Here is a 15,374-nt window from a genome sequence, read left to right on the forward strand (position 1 = left end):
GCCCCCGCTCGCCGCAACTAGAGAAAGCCCGCGTGCAACAATGAAGACCCAACGCAGCCAAAAATAAATAAATAAATTCATTAAAAAAAAAAAAAGCAACAGAAAACTATCAAGGTCAAACCCCATATAAAGTTACGACAGGAAAAATGAGAATAAGCAGCAGAATGACATTCCTACAGAGAATGAGGAGACTTAGAAGGAGGCGCTGAAAAAAGATAAAAACTGAAACATGCTGTTTCAAAATAAGCTAAAAATATTTAGGACAATGATACAAAATATGAGAAAAACACCATTATAAGTCGATTTTTAAAACTCAGAAATGACAGACTCCAGAAAAGAATTAAAAATAAAAGAAAAGGGGGCTTCCCTGGTGGCGCAGTGGTTAAGAATCCACCTGCCAATGCAGGGGACACCGGTTCGATCCCTGGTCCGGGAAGATCCCACATGCCACGGAGCAACTAAGCCCATGCGCCACAACTACTGAGCCTGCGCTCTAGAGCCCGTGAGCCACAACTACTGAAGCCCGCGTGACTAGAGCCCATGCTTCGCAACAAGAGAAGCCACCACAATGAGAAGCCTGTGCACTGCACCGAAGAGTAGCCCCCGCTCGCCGCAACTAGAGAAAGCCCACGTGCAGCAACGAAGACCCAACGCAGCCATAAATAAATAAACAAATAAATAAACCAAAAAAAAATTAAACAGAAAAAGAAAAGAAAAGGGATGTCCCTGGCGGCCCAGTGGTTCAGATTCCACGCTTCCACTGCAGGGGTCAGTGGTTTGATCCCTGGTCGGGAATTAAGATCCTGCGTGCCAAAAAAAAAAGAAGAAAAAATCATTTCCTAAGGAAGACTAAATTAGAAGAAACACAAGAGTCAATAAACACCATAAATAATGCTTTAAGAGAAGTAGAAGGTGAGAAGGAGAAATGTTTTAAAATTCAAAAGGAAACAAAGAATGTGGGACAAATTAGTTCAGGGATATTCTAATTCCATCATCCCAGGTGTCCTTGAGACTCCTAATCCCCTAGTGAGCTCACGGAGGGAATGGGGTTGGCCAAGCCAGAGGCTGGCTTTTTAAACTATATCTTTATATCTATATATTCTTTCGGATTCTTTTCCCTTGTAGGTTATTACAAAATATTGAGTAGAGTTCCCTGTGCTATACAGTAGGTTCTTGCTGGTTATCTATTTTATATGTAGTAGTGTGTTGGCTTTTTAAAACAATAGCCTTTATTGTTTGGAGCAGTTATAGGTTCACAGCAAAATCAAGCAGCAGGTCCAGAGTCCCTGCTCACCCTGCCCTGCATGGACTTCCTGTACCACGGTCCTGCACCTGGTACAGTCACCCAGGTTTATTCTCTCTCTAGGTTGGGGGTGACTTTTTTTTTTTTAAATAAATTTATTTATTTTTATTTTTGGCTGCATTGGTTCCTCGTTGCTGCGCGCGGGCTTTCTCTAGTTGCCACAAACGGGGGCTACTCTTTGTTGCGGTGCGTGAGTTTCTCATTGTGGTGGCTTCTCTTGTTGCGGAGCACAAGCTCTAGGCACGCGGACTTCAGTAGTTACAGTGCGTGGGCTCAGTAGTTGTGGCTCGCGGGCTCTAGAGCGCAGGCTCAGTAGTTGTGGCCCACGGGCTTCGTCGCTCCGCGGCATGTGGGATCTTCCTGGACCAGGGCTTGAACCCGTGTCCCCTGCATCGGCAGGCGGATTCTTAACCACTGCGCCACCAGGGAAGTCCTAGGTTGGGGGTAACATCTGAGGCCACTGCTGCATGGTGAGAGGGGGTTTGTTCTGGTATCATTGTCCTGAGTAGATGGAGGTGGAAGTGGATGTGGGGTGGCCATGGGGAACCAGGGAAAGGGACGGTCACTGAGCCAGGGCACACCTCAACGGGAGCCGGAGGGGCTGGAGTGGGTGTCACCGTGCTCCCGGCCTGTCCCAGGTACAGAAAGCTCCTGGGCCGAGAGGCCCCTGTAGCCCGGGGCTCGGGGCCTGGACGAGGGCAGCAGATCCCTGGTCCTGGCTGCATGCCTGCGGCCCCAGTGGCTTCTCCTTGTGCTGTTCCTGGATGTTCCCAGATTTGCAGAATCAACCCAGGGGTATTCTGCAAGGCCAACACGGGGGGAAGGGGAAGGGGGAAGACTAATTTGGGCAGTGTATGTGGAGTGAACTGTAGCTCGGGCCTGGGGGGGAGCAGGGAGAGGGCACAACCATGGGTACGGAGCTCACAGGTGGAGCCACTGCCCGGTGCGGGGCACAGGACTCAGCGCCTCAGCCTCAACCGCCTCCCCAAGCTCCGCCCTCCCGGGTGTGCAGGGGCCACGAGCTCTCCCAGCCCAAGCTTGTATAGAGGCCACTGCAGAAAGACCGGGACCTGGGTAAGACACTGTCCACTTTCTCAGTTCTGGCCTGAAGGGCCGAGCGGCTCCGGGTGAGCGACTCAGAACGCTGCTCAGTTATGCGGCCCTGCAAGGTCACTGCAGCTTTTACTGTGGTCACTGATTCAGAAAACCAGTGCTCCTCAGACCCCTGGCTTTGGCCGCGTTTGACAATCACATGAAATAAGGATCGTCCCGTGGAGGAAATCACTAACACTCCCGGCTCCCTGTGGCCGGCGGCCCCTGAGCGGGAGAAACAGGTAACTCAGTGTTCCCTTTGGTGCACGGTGGGGACATTTTGATCTTTGCATCCCTTACCTAGGGGTTTGTTTTGGTTTTCTGAGTGGAACTCCATGACCTTGGGCAGCTGGAGGAAGGTATCCTGGTTACCTGGTTACCGGGAGACCAGTGGTGGAGGAGGGCCCGGCCTAGGCAAGATTCTCTTACAGATTCCCTTCCTTTTTTTTCGAGTAAAGACCATCTCGCTGCATGGACGTGAGTCTTAAATGATGTCCTGTGTCGGTGCTTCAGCTATGGGGTTCGGGGGAAACTCTGGGGGGCGGGGTGGGCATCAGTGAAACACAGCACGAGGATCTGTGCTATTCCAGGCATGGGTGGGGAAGGGGCAGAAAGGGCCACAGTCACAGGAGTGAGGGGAACTCTCTAAGTAATGGGACTCTCAAAAAAACCTTTAATCCCTAATGGCACCCAAGATTCTAGACGATTCCCACCCCAGAGAACTCTGAATCTTCACCGCTCAGCAGTGAACAGTGCTGAGCAAAGCCCGGGGTATATACTAAGTAGTGAATGACTGATACTCAGAATCTCGAGAGCAAGGCGACGGGAGCGGTGAGGACAGAGGGTACCCCAAAGGGACGGAGGACAGCCATTGTGGAGGCTGGATGGGGAGAGGCCAAAGGAAGGCCTTCCAGGGCTTCCCTGGTGGCGCAGTGGTTGAGAGTCTGCCTGCCAATGCAGGGGACGCGGGTTCGTGCCCCGGTCCGGGAGCACCTGGAGCAGCTGGGCCCGTGAGCCATGGCCGCTGAGCCTGCGCGTCCGGAGCCTGTACTCCGCAACGGGAGAGGCCACAACAGTGAGAGGCCTGCATATCGCAAAAAAAAAAAAAAAAAAAAAAGGAAGGTCTCCATTGTAGCCCAAAGACATTTCTGAGACAGCCGGACACTTCCACTCAGGGCGTTTCTCCCAAGAGCAGCAGGTGGTGCCTTCTGGGTGGGAGCCACACCAGGTGGGCAGGGGTGCTTTGCAGTCCGCACTCTGAGAAATGATCTGCATCTAAATGCAACATTGTGACGTGCATGGGATCCTGAATGGGACCAGACAAAGGATATGAGTGGTGTCGACTTAAAAAAATATTCACAACCTAAAAGTTGAGAGTTATGTTTTATTCGGCAGGAATTTTTAGGACTTCAAGCCCAGGAGGCAGCATCGCAAGTAACCCTGAGAGAACTGCTCCCAGGAGGCGAGGGCGGGTACAGCCAGATTATATCGAAGTTTTGCAACGAAATGCAGGTAGTCTGAACGTCCAAAGATTATTGTTAATTAAAGGAAAACCAGATATCTCAAGTTAAAGGAATTTAGCGGTTTTCTATGTATGGGAAGATGCAAGAGTCTGGGCTCACTGAACTCATTCCTTTGATATGCACCTCAGCTCTCTGGGGCCAGTATCCGCAGTTTTCACCTCCTGAGTTTCCCCAGGGCTCACCATGGGGAGTGGCTGCAGTCTGATGGCTGCTAGGTGGCAGGTATTCTTCTCTTTCCAGAGTTCCCTCAACGGCTCACCACTGGCAGTGGCTGCAAGCGCTGACGACTGACATCCTTTGTTTACTGATATGGCAGAAAATACTCCACTTCTCAGTGAGGACACCAGCCAAGTCCAAATAACGTCTGCAGTTTAGCTACCAGTCATGTTCCCGTGTTGGTTTCTCCATTTTGACCGACTTACCATGCCCTGGAAGATGAACACACAAAAACTCGGAACTATCTTTGCAACTTTTTTGCAAATCTAAAAGTATTCCAAAGGAAAAGTATCTGATTTAAAAAAAAAAAAAGGAGCCAAAGGTGAAAGCAATAGTAAGGCGCGGGAGGGGAGAGGGCAGGTGCGGGGGCAGGTGCAGGGGCAGAGGGCAGAGGGTGAGGCCGGAGAGCCCATTATAAACCCGGTGGAGAGAGCCGCGTGGGTCTGACTGCAGGAAGCACAGAGGTGGGTCGGCTCTAGTTCTTTCCGACACGTTGATGACGGAGATGACGTCATCATCATCATCGGAGATGACAGTGTTGAAGGTTGAGATTTTAAGAACAAACAGTTGGCCTCCACGTGAGCCCTTGGTACCGCTGTCCTCACCTGGCAGGCAGGAGGGAGGATTCTTCCTGTGCCCAACGATTGAGCAAACAGTAATTTACAGGTTTCCATAGACATCTGAAGACACTGGGTGACTGTGCCGCCAGGGATTGCAAACAACCCTTTTCCCAGACATCACCCCCCCACACCCCCGTCATCTTTCCAGATTAGGAAAGCCTGGCCGACTCCTCTGGGGCCCCAGGGCTCCGGCTGTGCCTGCCCAGGTGTCCTATCTGAAGGCTGGCAAGCCCGGTCCTCCCTCGGTTCATCCTACAAAACGATCACAAAGCCTGCACCGAAACCGCTCTTAAAAACGCAGCTTCTGGGACTTCCCTGGCAGTCCAATGGTTAGGACTCTGAGCTGCCAGTGCCGGGGGTCCAGGTTCGATCCCTGTTCGGGGAACTAACATCCTGCAAACCACGCGGCGCGGCCAAAAAAACCCTCGAAAAACCAAAAACCAACGCAGCGCCTAACACGTTATTCATCAGGGAGGTAAGTTAGTTCGAAGAGCTACTTTTCCGAGCCTCCCGTCCCGGCCCCTCTTGGCTCCCTGCCTGGGGACCAGCCAACCTCCAGTGTGACAGGCGCAGGGGGCACAGTTCGTGCCACGGAGAGCCGTGGCTGCTCCTACTTCCAGTGCCGGGGGCTTTCCTGCGGGCTCAGCCCTGGCGGTGGTGAGCCCCAGGCCCTGCTCCCGGACGCCATGCGGGGATGATGCAAGGTCAGTGTCACATGGCCTGCGGCCGTCTGTGGGGAAAGGCTGACCTCTGGTGGCCAGTTCCCATATTGCTGCCTCCGTGCTTCTCCCGGCTTCCATGCTGTCTGCATCCCCCCACGGGAGCCTGGGGACACCAAGCCTTGTCCGTCCCGTCCGGGGTGACCCAGGCCCTCCCCACCCCACGGGCGCCTTCCTGGCTGGGGGTCATGAGGGTGTGTGGGGTAGGGTGAGCTCACCCCTCAGGCCCCTTTCTCCCTGTGCGGACTGTGTCCACAGCCCCGTGGCCCTGGGCCTGGCTCCCGGCTATGGGTTCTGGTGGTCCACTAGGACCATGGGGCTGCTCCTCAACCCTAAGGGAGCTCCGTCTGCCCTTGCTGAGCCCAGATTCCCCAGTCTGCGTCCTTCCGTCCTCGGCCCAGGAGAGGGTCTGGTCGGCTCTGTCTCAGCAAAAGCCAGAAGGTACTCAGCCTGCCCTGCCCTGGCCACTCGGACCAAAGTGGCCTGATGCTAAGACAAAACGAGACACCCCTTTCTGCCTTTAAGAATATTATCACCAAGTCATTATTTTATCACCAAGTAATGCTGACAGCAGACCCTTCGATGCCTCCTCCGTGTCAAGGGTCAGAAGTGGGGAGGGGTCAGGGCAGGGGGAGGATGCCCAGTTCACATAGTACCTGGTAATTTCCTTTTTTTTTTTGGTTGCACGGTGCAGCACGTGGGATCTTAGCTCCCCGACCAGGGATCGAACCTGTGCCGCTTGTGGTGGAAGCGTGGAGTCTTAACCACTGGACTGCCAGGGAAGTCCCAGTACCTGGTAATTTTTAATGAGGTAAGTCTGGTGACTGGGTTTTCTCTCCCTCTTTTTCTTGTTCTTTTATTATTATTATTAGACATATACTAATGTGAACATTTCCCATGTGCCTGTGGGTAGAGCCCCTGCTAGGCGGCCCAGCCTGTGACAGATGTTTCCTCATCTTTATTGGGGTATCTCAGAGGTATCCCAGGAAGACGGGGTCATCTGCCAGCCAGGAAGCAACCATTAACGTCAAATGCACAGCAATGGGTCGGTGAGCAGGTTGTAGTGACACCATGAGCCTTGCATGCCACCCACTCGAGAGTCTGCAGTTTCATATCCGTGTCCCAGAGAGAGCACCCCCAAACCTACTTTCTGGGAGGTGGGCATTGGCTCCCAAGACCCCACCTGCTGTAGCACTGCTCTTACAGGCTTGCTACGTTTTTTGGATGAATCGAGGGTAACATTAAATACATTACTGTAGGGGAACAAAATTTGCAGGCCAGAGACACCCAAAATGTCTCTGGCCTGCAAATTATTTCAAGCTGAGAACAATCAAGACACCAAAAGACTTCGGGAAGAAACTTTGACCTTCCTCCCACTGCCCGAAGGATTTAGACAGAGGGCTTGTTCCCAGAATAGAGCTATCACCCGATATGTCTGCAAAGAATATGGGCCAGGCGTGGAGATGAGAGTCCACTCAGCGACCCATTGTCTCTGCCCGGCCCAGCAAACAGATATTTACCAAATATCTCCACGTGAATGACCTTCCTCCCCTTTGAAGTCCCAAACCACTGCACTCACCATCCTCGTTTGTGTTTAGCTGCAAATGGTATTTAGGGCGAGGGTTTCGGCCATTTTGGTGAGTTACTCAGCTTCTTTTCTGGATCTCTCCCATGTACACGTGTTATTAATCTTTGATTTTTCTCCCGTTAATCTGTCCCATGCCCATCCACTTCATAGACCAGGCAGAAGAACCTAGAAGGTAGAGGAAAAGTCTTCCCCGACATGACTCGTGTAAACATATGCCCCAGGTCCTCACCAGCATTTGGTATTGTCAGCGTTCTGGGTTTCGGGCGTTCTGATGGGTGTGTGGAGGCGTCTCCTGGCTGTTTTAACTTGCAATTCCCTGATGACGTGTGATGTGGAGCATCTGCGTTACTTATAAAATCACTAGTTAATGCTGTCATCCTCGAGAGAGGTTATCTGAGAGACCGGGAGGTAAGACACTTGGATGGGGTGTTAAGGCGTCGGAGTGGAGCCCCGCCTGGGAGGGTCCGGGGGCAGCACAGCATGAGGGCCTTGTACAGCGTCAGAGCAATTTCACCGGCGTCACGATTTTGCCTTTGATCAGCTTCCACGCATTCCCCGGAATAACCTACTTTTTGTTTTTACTCTCAACGTTGACAGTGTTTCCGGGGCCCATCGGGGCAGAATTCCGCTCTGTCCACCCCAGGCCTTCCTTCTCAGGCCAGAAGGAGAAACACTAAGAAAGGAAGGGGGGCTGGGGATGGAGAGAGAAAGAAAGAGAAAGAGAGAAAGAAGGGAGGAAGGGAGAGTAAGGAAAAGAAGTTGCCCGCCACTCCACGGCTACAAGTATCGAGCCTTCGGCCCCTGCAGTCGCCCACCAACAGTGAGGGGAATTCAGGATGGAAGAAAACCAGGAAGCACTCTGTGCCTTGGATACAGACCCCTTAGATAGTGAAGTTACACATCTAAGGAAAAGTTTCAATGACCCCAGATTCTTGCATCTTTCCACACCTAGAAAAGCACACTAAAATCATTAACTTGAGATGTCCGTTCTTTGTGATTAGCAGTAATCTTTTCATGCTTGATCACACGAATTGCTATATATCCTGGCTTCTCCCTTACCTCTTCTGAGAGGGGTATATAGTCCTCAGGAAGGTCCCCGAATCAACTTAACTGACAACTTTTACGCTGTGCCTTTTCCTTTCAGTCAAGAGAAGGGAGGAAGGAAAAACAGCAAGTGTGAGACAGGAATCGGGGTGAGAGCCTACCCCAAACCCCTTAGAGTTGAACAGTTTGCTATGAGAGGATCAAACCTGCAATCAAAGCTGCTTCACAGGGAAGATAGGACAGGCGTCTTATTCAAAATGTGTCGACTGTGCACTTATTCACTGGTCCTGTGTTCCTCTAATAGATCTTTCTAGATCTTCATTTTTATCTCCCTTGAGTTTTGATTTCCCACGTGTGTGGTTCTTAGTCTTTGGGGATGAATGATCCACATACAGGACATTACTGTGAAATATTTGAGCAGCTCAAACATTCCCCTCCTCTGACCATGCTGGACAGACCTTCTCTGCGTCAAGTCGTGGTGTCATGTGGGGGCTTTGATTCATTCACTGTTTATTCATAATTTATTAACATTTAGCAAATAGTGCAACATTTTTGTCCTGGGGATACAAAGGTGAATAAGATACAGCCTGAGGGAGACTGACACCTAGCGGAGGAGAGACACAGCACATGGATAACTATAAAGCGGTAAGCTCCTAGCGTATCCTGGGGACCGTTCCAGGAAATGCGTTCATGGGAAAATTTTGACTTACTTGGAAATCAGATAACATGAACATTATTCCTGGCATGCCTTTGAAATACTGGGCACCACTTAACCAATTCTCCAGTCCGGTCTTTGAGTGCTTTGTAACAACGTAGAACTCTCAGGTTCTGATGAGAAGCCTTTGCTGCATTTCACATGTTTTAGATTAATTGCATCATTCATGAATGACGCAGTTAATGGCCAAGGATAGGAGGATGTGGTTAGGTCTCTGCCGAGAACCTAGGTTTCAGAACTGCGTTTCCGTGAAGGGTTAACACCTGGCCCCCTCCAGATGGCCTGAGGTCAGAGCCTCTCTGGAAGAGGCGAGAGAACAGCCCTTCTGGAGAATTAGAACGTTTAGTGCCGTGCGATCTATTTTCAAAGCCAGGCAGCTGGAATTTAAGGGGCTATGGCTGTGAACCCTGAGCATAAGTTGTTGACTGTGAGATGATCAGGCTTGAAAACCGAGCTGGTTCCTGGGTCAGGCAGGATTAAAGGGCCAGATGCTCAAAAGAGTGATATTATGGGGATTTAAAAACTCAACTTAGGGCTTCCCTGGTGGCGCAGTGGTTGAGAGTCCGCCTGCCGATGCAGGGGACACGGGTTTGTGCCCCGGTCCGGGAAGATCCCACATGCCGCGGAGCGGCTGGGCCCGTAAGCCATGGCCGCTGAGCCTGCGTGTCCGGAGCCTGTGCTCCGCAACGGGAGAGGCCACAACAGTGAGAGGCCCGTGTACCACAAAAAAAAAAAAAAAAAAAAATCAACTTAAAGAATCACCAATATCTCCAACTATTTGGGCAAGGAGTTTTACCTTTTTAAAAACAAATTTAACCTTGGGGACAGATTTGCAGTTTCGCATGCTGCGTGTTCTCTAGGCTGGTGCCTCGGAATCTGCGTGCAGGAGAGCTGGCTTTGGGCTGCGTTTGGGTAGGTTTAGGGGACACAGTGGCCGGGAAACTGAGCAGTTGCAGGCTCACAGGGCGGCACGCAAGGTCGTTGGCTTCATCGCAACCTGTTCCCTGACTCGCTGTGATGTTACGGGTCCGTTTCGAGTTTACAGTTAACATACCCAGCATGGCTCTGTCTTTTGTTGCATTTCCTGCACTATTATCTAGGTTTTGGCGTTTCCCCCTCCCCAGTTTTGGCCTCTGATGACTTACAGAATGTCCCTGATCCTCACGTGTTGGCTCCGAAATGGGTGATAAAGAAGATGGGGCGACGGCAAGGATGAAGAAACCCTGCACGTGTGAGCCAAGCAGATGAGTGAAACTACAACACAGATCTTCGCTTAAAATCAGTCAGCAGGAAACTCCCCCCCATGCTAAGCGTGGATGTGCGTGGGAGCGAAGAAAGACAGGCTGTGCCTGTATTTTCCGAATTTTAAAAGTTAGTGTATTAATGACACGCTGAAAAATACCATGTAAGGACTGAAGCTGTGCTGTAATATGGTAGACTAGCTATCTGGACCAATCCTCCCATTCAAACTAGAAAAGGATGGATAAATGTTGAAATGAGTCTTCTTAAAGGCATCAACAAGGAGTAAAGAATCACCAAATCGGAGCCTAATGGGAGGTACATACAGAAAGAAAACCGAGTAGAGGCTGGGCTCCGAGACGGCTTCTGCTTCCGGCATGGGCAAGTGTTGCCGTGTTTGACTTGGGTTTGACAGCCTCGAAGGGCAAGGAGAAAGCTCAGCAAATGCACGGCTGTCCCAGGTGGGGGCTACAGGGCCATTCCCTGCAGATGAAGCTGAGGTGCCAGAGCTGTGGCTGAGGATGAGGGAGCAGCAGAAGTAAGCCTGCTGCCCAGAATGCCGGGAACAGAGAAAGTCACTCCAGTGCCGAGCGGGGTATGTGGGAAGGCAAGGTCCCTGAGATACTGTAACCACATCCAGGCTTTCCTTGGATTCTCAGCCTCAATTTACATCACCTGGGTTGTCCAAAAGAAACTTAAGATACTAAACTGGAGTCAGGATGTCATGAGCTGGCAGTGTCCGAGGCTGTCTGGCAGAAGCAAAAGCAATTACCCTTGGGAAAAAGATGCTTTCGCTGAAATCTTTCAAAGGTTATTCACAAGCAGTTCTTCAAGGATACGAGCAGCGTCACTGCAGCACAGACTGATGAACATACATTATTTAAGGACAAGACCAGCTTGAAAACATCTTCAGGGAACTGAAAGCTATAAAAGGGATCCAGCAGATTTGAGAAAAATTGAACCTCTGAAAATTACTCATCATAATAAAAAATTATATGGACAAGTGAGACAGATGTGATGGGGCTGAGCAAAGAATCCATGAACCAGCAGATAAACCAGGAGGAATTATCTAGAATGCAGCATAGAGGGACAAACAGAGCGAAAATGGAGAAGAGAGGTTAAGAGACCCAGAAGAGAGAGACGAGGGGGCAACAGCGTCCTCTGAAGAGAGGATGACAGAGAAATCCCAGACCTGTAAGGCCACCACACACAGCCTCACGAGGACCCAAGCAAAGTGAATACAAAGAAATAAATATCTAAACGTATCTTAGTGAAACTAAGATGAAGGAAAAAACCGCAAAAGCAGGTGGAGAAAAAATATTACTCTCCAGAAAGATCTTTAGAAAATCTCCAAATATCTGGAAACGAAATAACACACTTCTAAGTAGCCCAAGGGTCAAAGAAGAAATCAAAAAGGGAATCAGGAAGTGTCTTGAACTGAATGAAAATCAAAATAACATATTAAAATTTGTAGGATGCAGCTGAAGCAGAATTAAAGGGACATGGAGAGCACTGAATTCTGAGATCCCTCAAATCAATGAATTGGATTAGAAATAAATAACAGAAAGATCTCCAAGTGTTTGGAAATTAAACAGCACACTTTGACCCCAAAGAGGAGAAAGTTTTGCTTTCAGCCATGATGGAGCAGAGAGACTGGGTTTCCCCCTTTCCCCTCAGATGTCTATTAAACTGGACAAAATACATGAAACAAAGGTTTTGATGTCACTCCCTCCCTTGCCTTCCCTCTTCCCTTTCTCCCCACATCCTCTCCTTCTGTACTTATTCCCTGCTTCATTTCACAGAGCATTTGAGGAATGTCATCATGTTGATCTCATTAGAAGAAAACCTCCTTGAAGCTGGTGGCTGGGTCTTCTGTTTTCTGTCTCATGTGTCCCGGTACAACATCCCCGCGTTGTGGTAACCAATTCATGTTGTTAAATGAAATGATCGTCAGCCAGTTCAAAACCGCGACCCCACTTTGCAGCACAGAGAATCTCTTAAATTTGTATTTTGCTTTTTACTTTTCTAAGATTTTTAAATTTCACTTGATTCTCTCAAGAGTTCTGTGTAGTAGGCGGGCGGGTTTAATATGATCACTTTCCAGGTGGGAAAGTACAAAGACCCACTGCATCTATAGCATACTTGGGAGATCTCTCCAATTACACTGATTATTTGTGGTGAGGGTAATTAGATGTTAGGTGCATTGTTAATATTTTTTTCTCTTCTAGATTTCAACTTGAAGACAGCAGAGGGCGCCTGACCACACAAAAGGTACACTCTAAATGTTAATGATATATTAGATTTAAGATTATTCATTAAAGTTTCAAAAACGCGAATTTCACTAAAATAGGACCGTGTACTTCATCTTTCTACTATTTTAGGATCCTGATCTCATTTTAAGTGTTCTTTCTTGGTAATGAGAGTTTCAACCTCATGTAAATCACCATGACACTATTAATTCCAAGAGCCTTCCAACTGAGCTTCAAGATTCTTTCAGATAATAAAAGTACAAAATCCTCCATCTATCAGATCCTTCCAAATCTTCAGCAGGGCATAGGCTCCCCCTTCCGTAGCTCTTAAGAGGCGATCAGTGTAATGTGTTGCAGACAGATGCGCTGTGACTGAAGGGCCATCTTACTTCAAGTGTGTTGCCTCCAGGTTACCCAGTATTCTCAGAAAAGTATAAAAGGATTAGGCATGCTCTTAGTCATATTGCACTAGAGGGAAAGTAACGGTTTCTGAGAAGCACTGGTGAGGCTTTCGCCATTTGTAGCTCATTGTTGAAGGCGATTATGTCTGCAGGTTCAGGGGCCAGGGTACTGTGAAATTCTGCAGCTCCCTTCCAATTGGCTTCTAGCTGGTTCTTTTCTCTATCATCTCACGTGTTCTCACATTCTCCTACAATCGGTGCTGGGGACGGCGGCAGCCTGAATCCTATTCCACCTCCCCATCCTCCCCACCCCCCGTAGTTCCCCAAATTTTATTTTTCTTATTTTTTTTTAAAGATTTAATTTTTTTTCCCCCTGTATGCGGGCCTCTCACTGTTGTGGCCTCTCACAGGCTCTGCACGCGCAGGCTCAGCGGCCATGGCTCACAGGCCCAGCCGCTCCGCGGCACGTGGGATCCTCCCGGACCGGGACACGAACCCACGTCCCCTGCATTGGCAGGCGGACTCTCAACCACTGCGCCACCAGGGAAACCCTAAAGATTTAATTTTTAAATTTATTTTTAGCTGCGTTGGGTCTTCGTTGCTGTGCGCGGGCTTTCTCTACTTGTGGCGGGCGGGGCTACTCTTTGCTGTGGTGTGTGGGCTTCTCCTTGTGGTGGCTTCTCTTGTTGCAGAGCACGGGCTCTAGGCGCACGGGCTTCAGTAGTTGTGGCTCAAGGGCTCTAAAGCGCAGGCTCAGTAGTTGTGGCGCACGGGCTTAGTTTCTCCGCTGCATGTGGGATCTTCCCGGACCAGGGCTCAAACCCATGTCCACTTTGTCGGCAGGAGGATTCTTATCTACTGCGCCACCAGGGAAGCCCTATTTTTCTTCTGAAAGACTAGGTTAATGGACAAGGCTTGGAGTTGGCTGAAAAAGCATTCCTCCCTGCTCAGAGATTAGTAAGTTGATTGGATCTAAGTTGATTTTGTTACCGATTAGGATTCTTGGACTCCTTAATCAATAGAAATTGATAAGAGGCCAGAGAAGAAATTCAGGCAAGGCTTTATTGGGACTTGTGCTGCAGCACGAGGGAGCGAAACCAAGTAGCAGGATCCTTTGCTCGCCCCCTGATGGGGGATGGGGGTGGGGGGGCGAGCTTGTACCTTACATGGGGTGAGGGCAGAGGCGGGTCCACGGGTTGGTTCCCAACAGTGGCTTGGGTGGTCTGCCCCCCCCAACTTGGCGGTGCTGAGTAGAGGGATCATTTGCAGTACCTGTGCTTTGCTTCCTGACTCCTCAGAAGTGGCAGTTGGGTCTTTGGTCTTTTTGTATCTTGTTCATAGTTTGCCCCAACTGCCACATGCATGCAGTTTTTTGTTGTTGTTGTTTTTCATGCAGTTATTTTAAATCCCTTAGTTTCTTTGTATTTTGTTTGGACGAGATTTGTCCAGGTGCAAGCACTGCACCAAAAGGTCCCAGGTCTCAGCCTGTCTCAATTTCTTTAAGGCTGAGCCTTGGGGCGGTTCACCCACAAAGTAGGAAAGGAGATAATTTCCTGATTTATGCTTTTCCTTTGCCAAATGTTTGCTTGTGCTTGTCCTTAATTTGTCCTGTTTCCTTGATCACAAGTCCAAAGATGACATCTTCTAAGCAATGAGAAGCGTTTTCACTCTGCTCTGTCCAAACCATAGCATTCCACGTTCTACCTGTGGTTTTTCCCATTTACTAAGTCGTTTGAGTCAAATGCTAGGGGGCGGTTTGGCTTCCCAGACTTGGAACACTGACTGCTCTTGGAGGGGGTGTCATCAGCCCTGCTCGATCATGGAGAAACAAGTCGCCTCACACAGGACACTTAAGGAGTCACCTAGAAGGCGGACTGGCAGGGCTGTTTTTCTTGCTGAGCACAGTATCCTCAGCCCCTAACAATATCTGGTGCTCAGGGTCTGCGAATCCTTTAAGTGCATAAGCGTCTCTATGGGGAACGAAGGCACAGCAATCATTTGACTCGTACAAGGGTTCGCGCTGACAAAACGCGGCTCATTTACCAAGTCACCCAACTGGGTCACTGTGCAATGTGCACGCACTAAGCAATATGCGTAAACACGTCAGAAACTGAAGCCAGCCTTCAGGCCCGGGCCCGGTGGCGGCGGAAACAGGAGGTGTCGAGTCCCCGGGAGGAGGTCTCCGAGCTGAGGGCGGACGGCTCGGGGACGGGGCCCGACTGCTTCCAGGCGGACGCCACCCAGAGCCCGAGGCCCTCAAACCCGTTTCCAAAGGCGGAGCACAGACAACCAGTAAAACATCCATCCCCGGGCCAAGGCCCGCCCGCCCCGCCCGCTCCGCCCACGCTCTCGGAAGCGCGCTGTGGGGGGGAGGACCGGAAGTGACGCGCTTTCCGCGCGCCGCCTAGCACGTATATTTTGCGCGCTGCGCGCCGCTCGAGACTTGCAGGCGTCCCGGCATCTCCTCTGACCGGGCGCGATGGGCAAAAAGGGCAAGAAAGAGAAGAAGGGCCGCGGGGCGGAGAAGACGGCCGCCAAGATGGAGAAGAAGGTGTCCAAGCGCTCGCGGAAGGAGGAGGTGAGCGGGGCCGGAAGGCGGGCTGGCCTCCTTCGTCCCGGGTCTCGTGCGTAGCCGGGCCCCCTGTGCTGGGCGCTGGGAGGGGCC

The 15,374-nt window shown here is 50.4% G+C and overlaps 1 protein-coding gene across 8 annotated transcripts in view; it reads left to right on the forward strand.

Annotated features, from left to right (window-relative positions):
• The first annotated feature begins 4,989 nt into the window (after positions 1–4,989).
• The window catches only part of KLHDC4 (kelch domain containing 4), an 81,733-nt gene continuing 71,348 nt past the window's right edge, over positions 4,990–15,374 (forward strand). For 2 of the 8 annotated variants that reach the window (XM_073796308.1, XM_073796311.1), the window contains exon 1: positions 15,132–15,287. Coding sequence is in view for 4 of the 8 variants with exons in the window: in XM_073796307.1 (XP_073652408.1) it covers positions 15,189–15,287 (99 nt within the window). In the remaining 4 variants the exon portion in view is untranslated. Of the gene's footprint in view, positions 5,230–6,167; positions 6,285–12,287; positions 12,331–15,075; positions 15,288–15,374 lie in introns of those variants that run through there. The other 6 variants (XM_033846339.2, XM_033846337.2, XM_073796307.1 and 3 more) reach the window with 6 other exon arrangements.

The sequence above is a fragment of the Tursiops truncatus genome, chromosome 19 (assembly GCF_011762595.2).
Source record: "Tursiops truncatus isolate mTurTru1 chromosome 19, mTurTru1.mat.Y, whole genome shotgun sequence".
Classification (NCBI taxonomy): Eukaryota; Metazoa; Chordata; class Mammalia; order Artiodactyla; family Delphinidae; genus Tursiops; species Tursiops truncatus.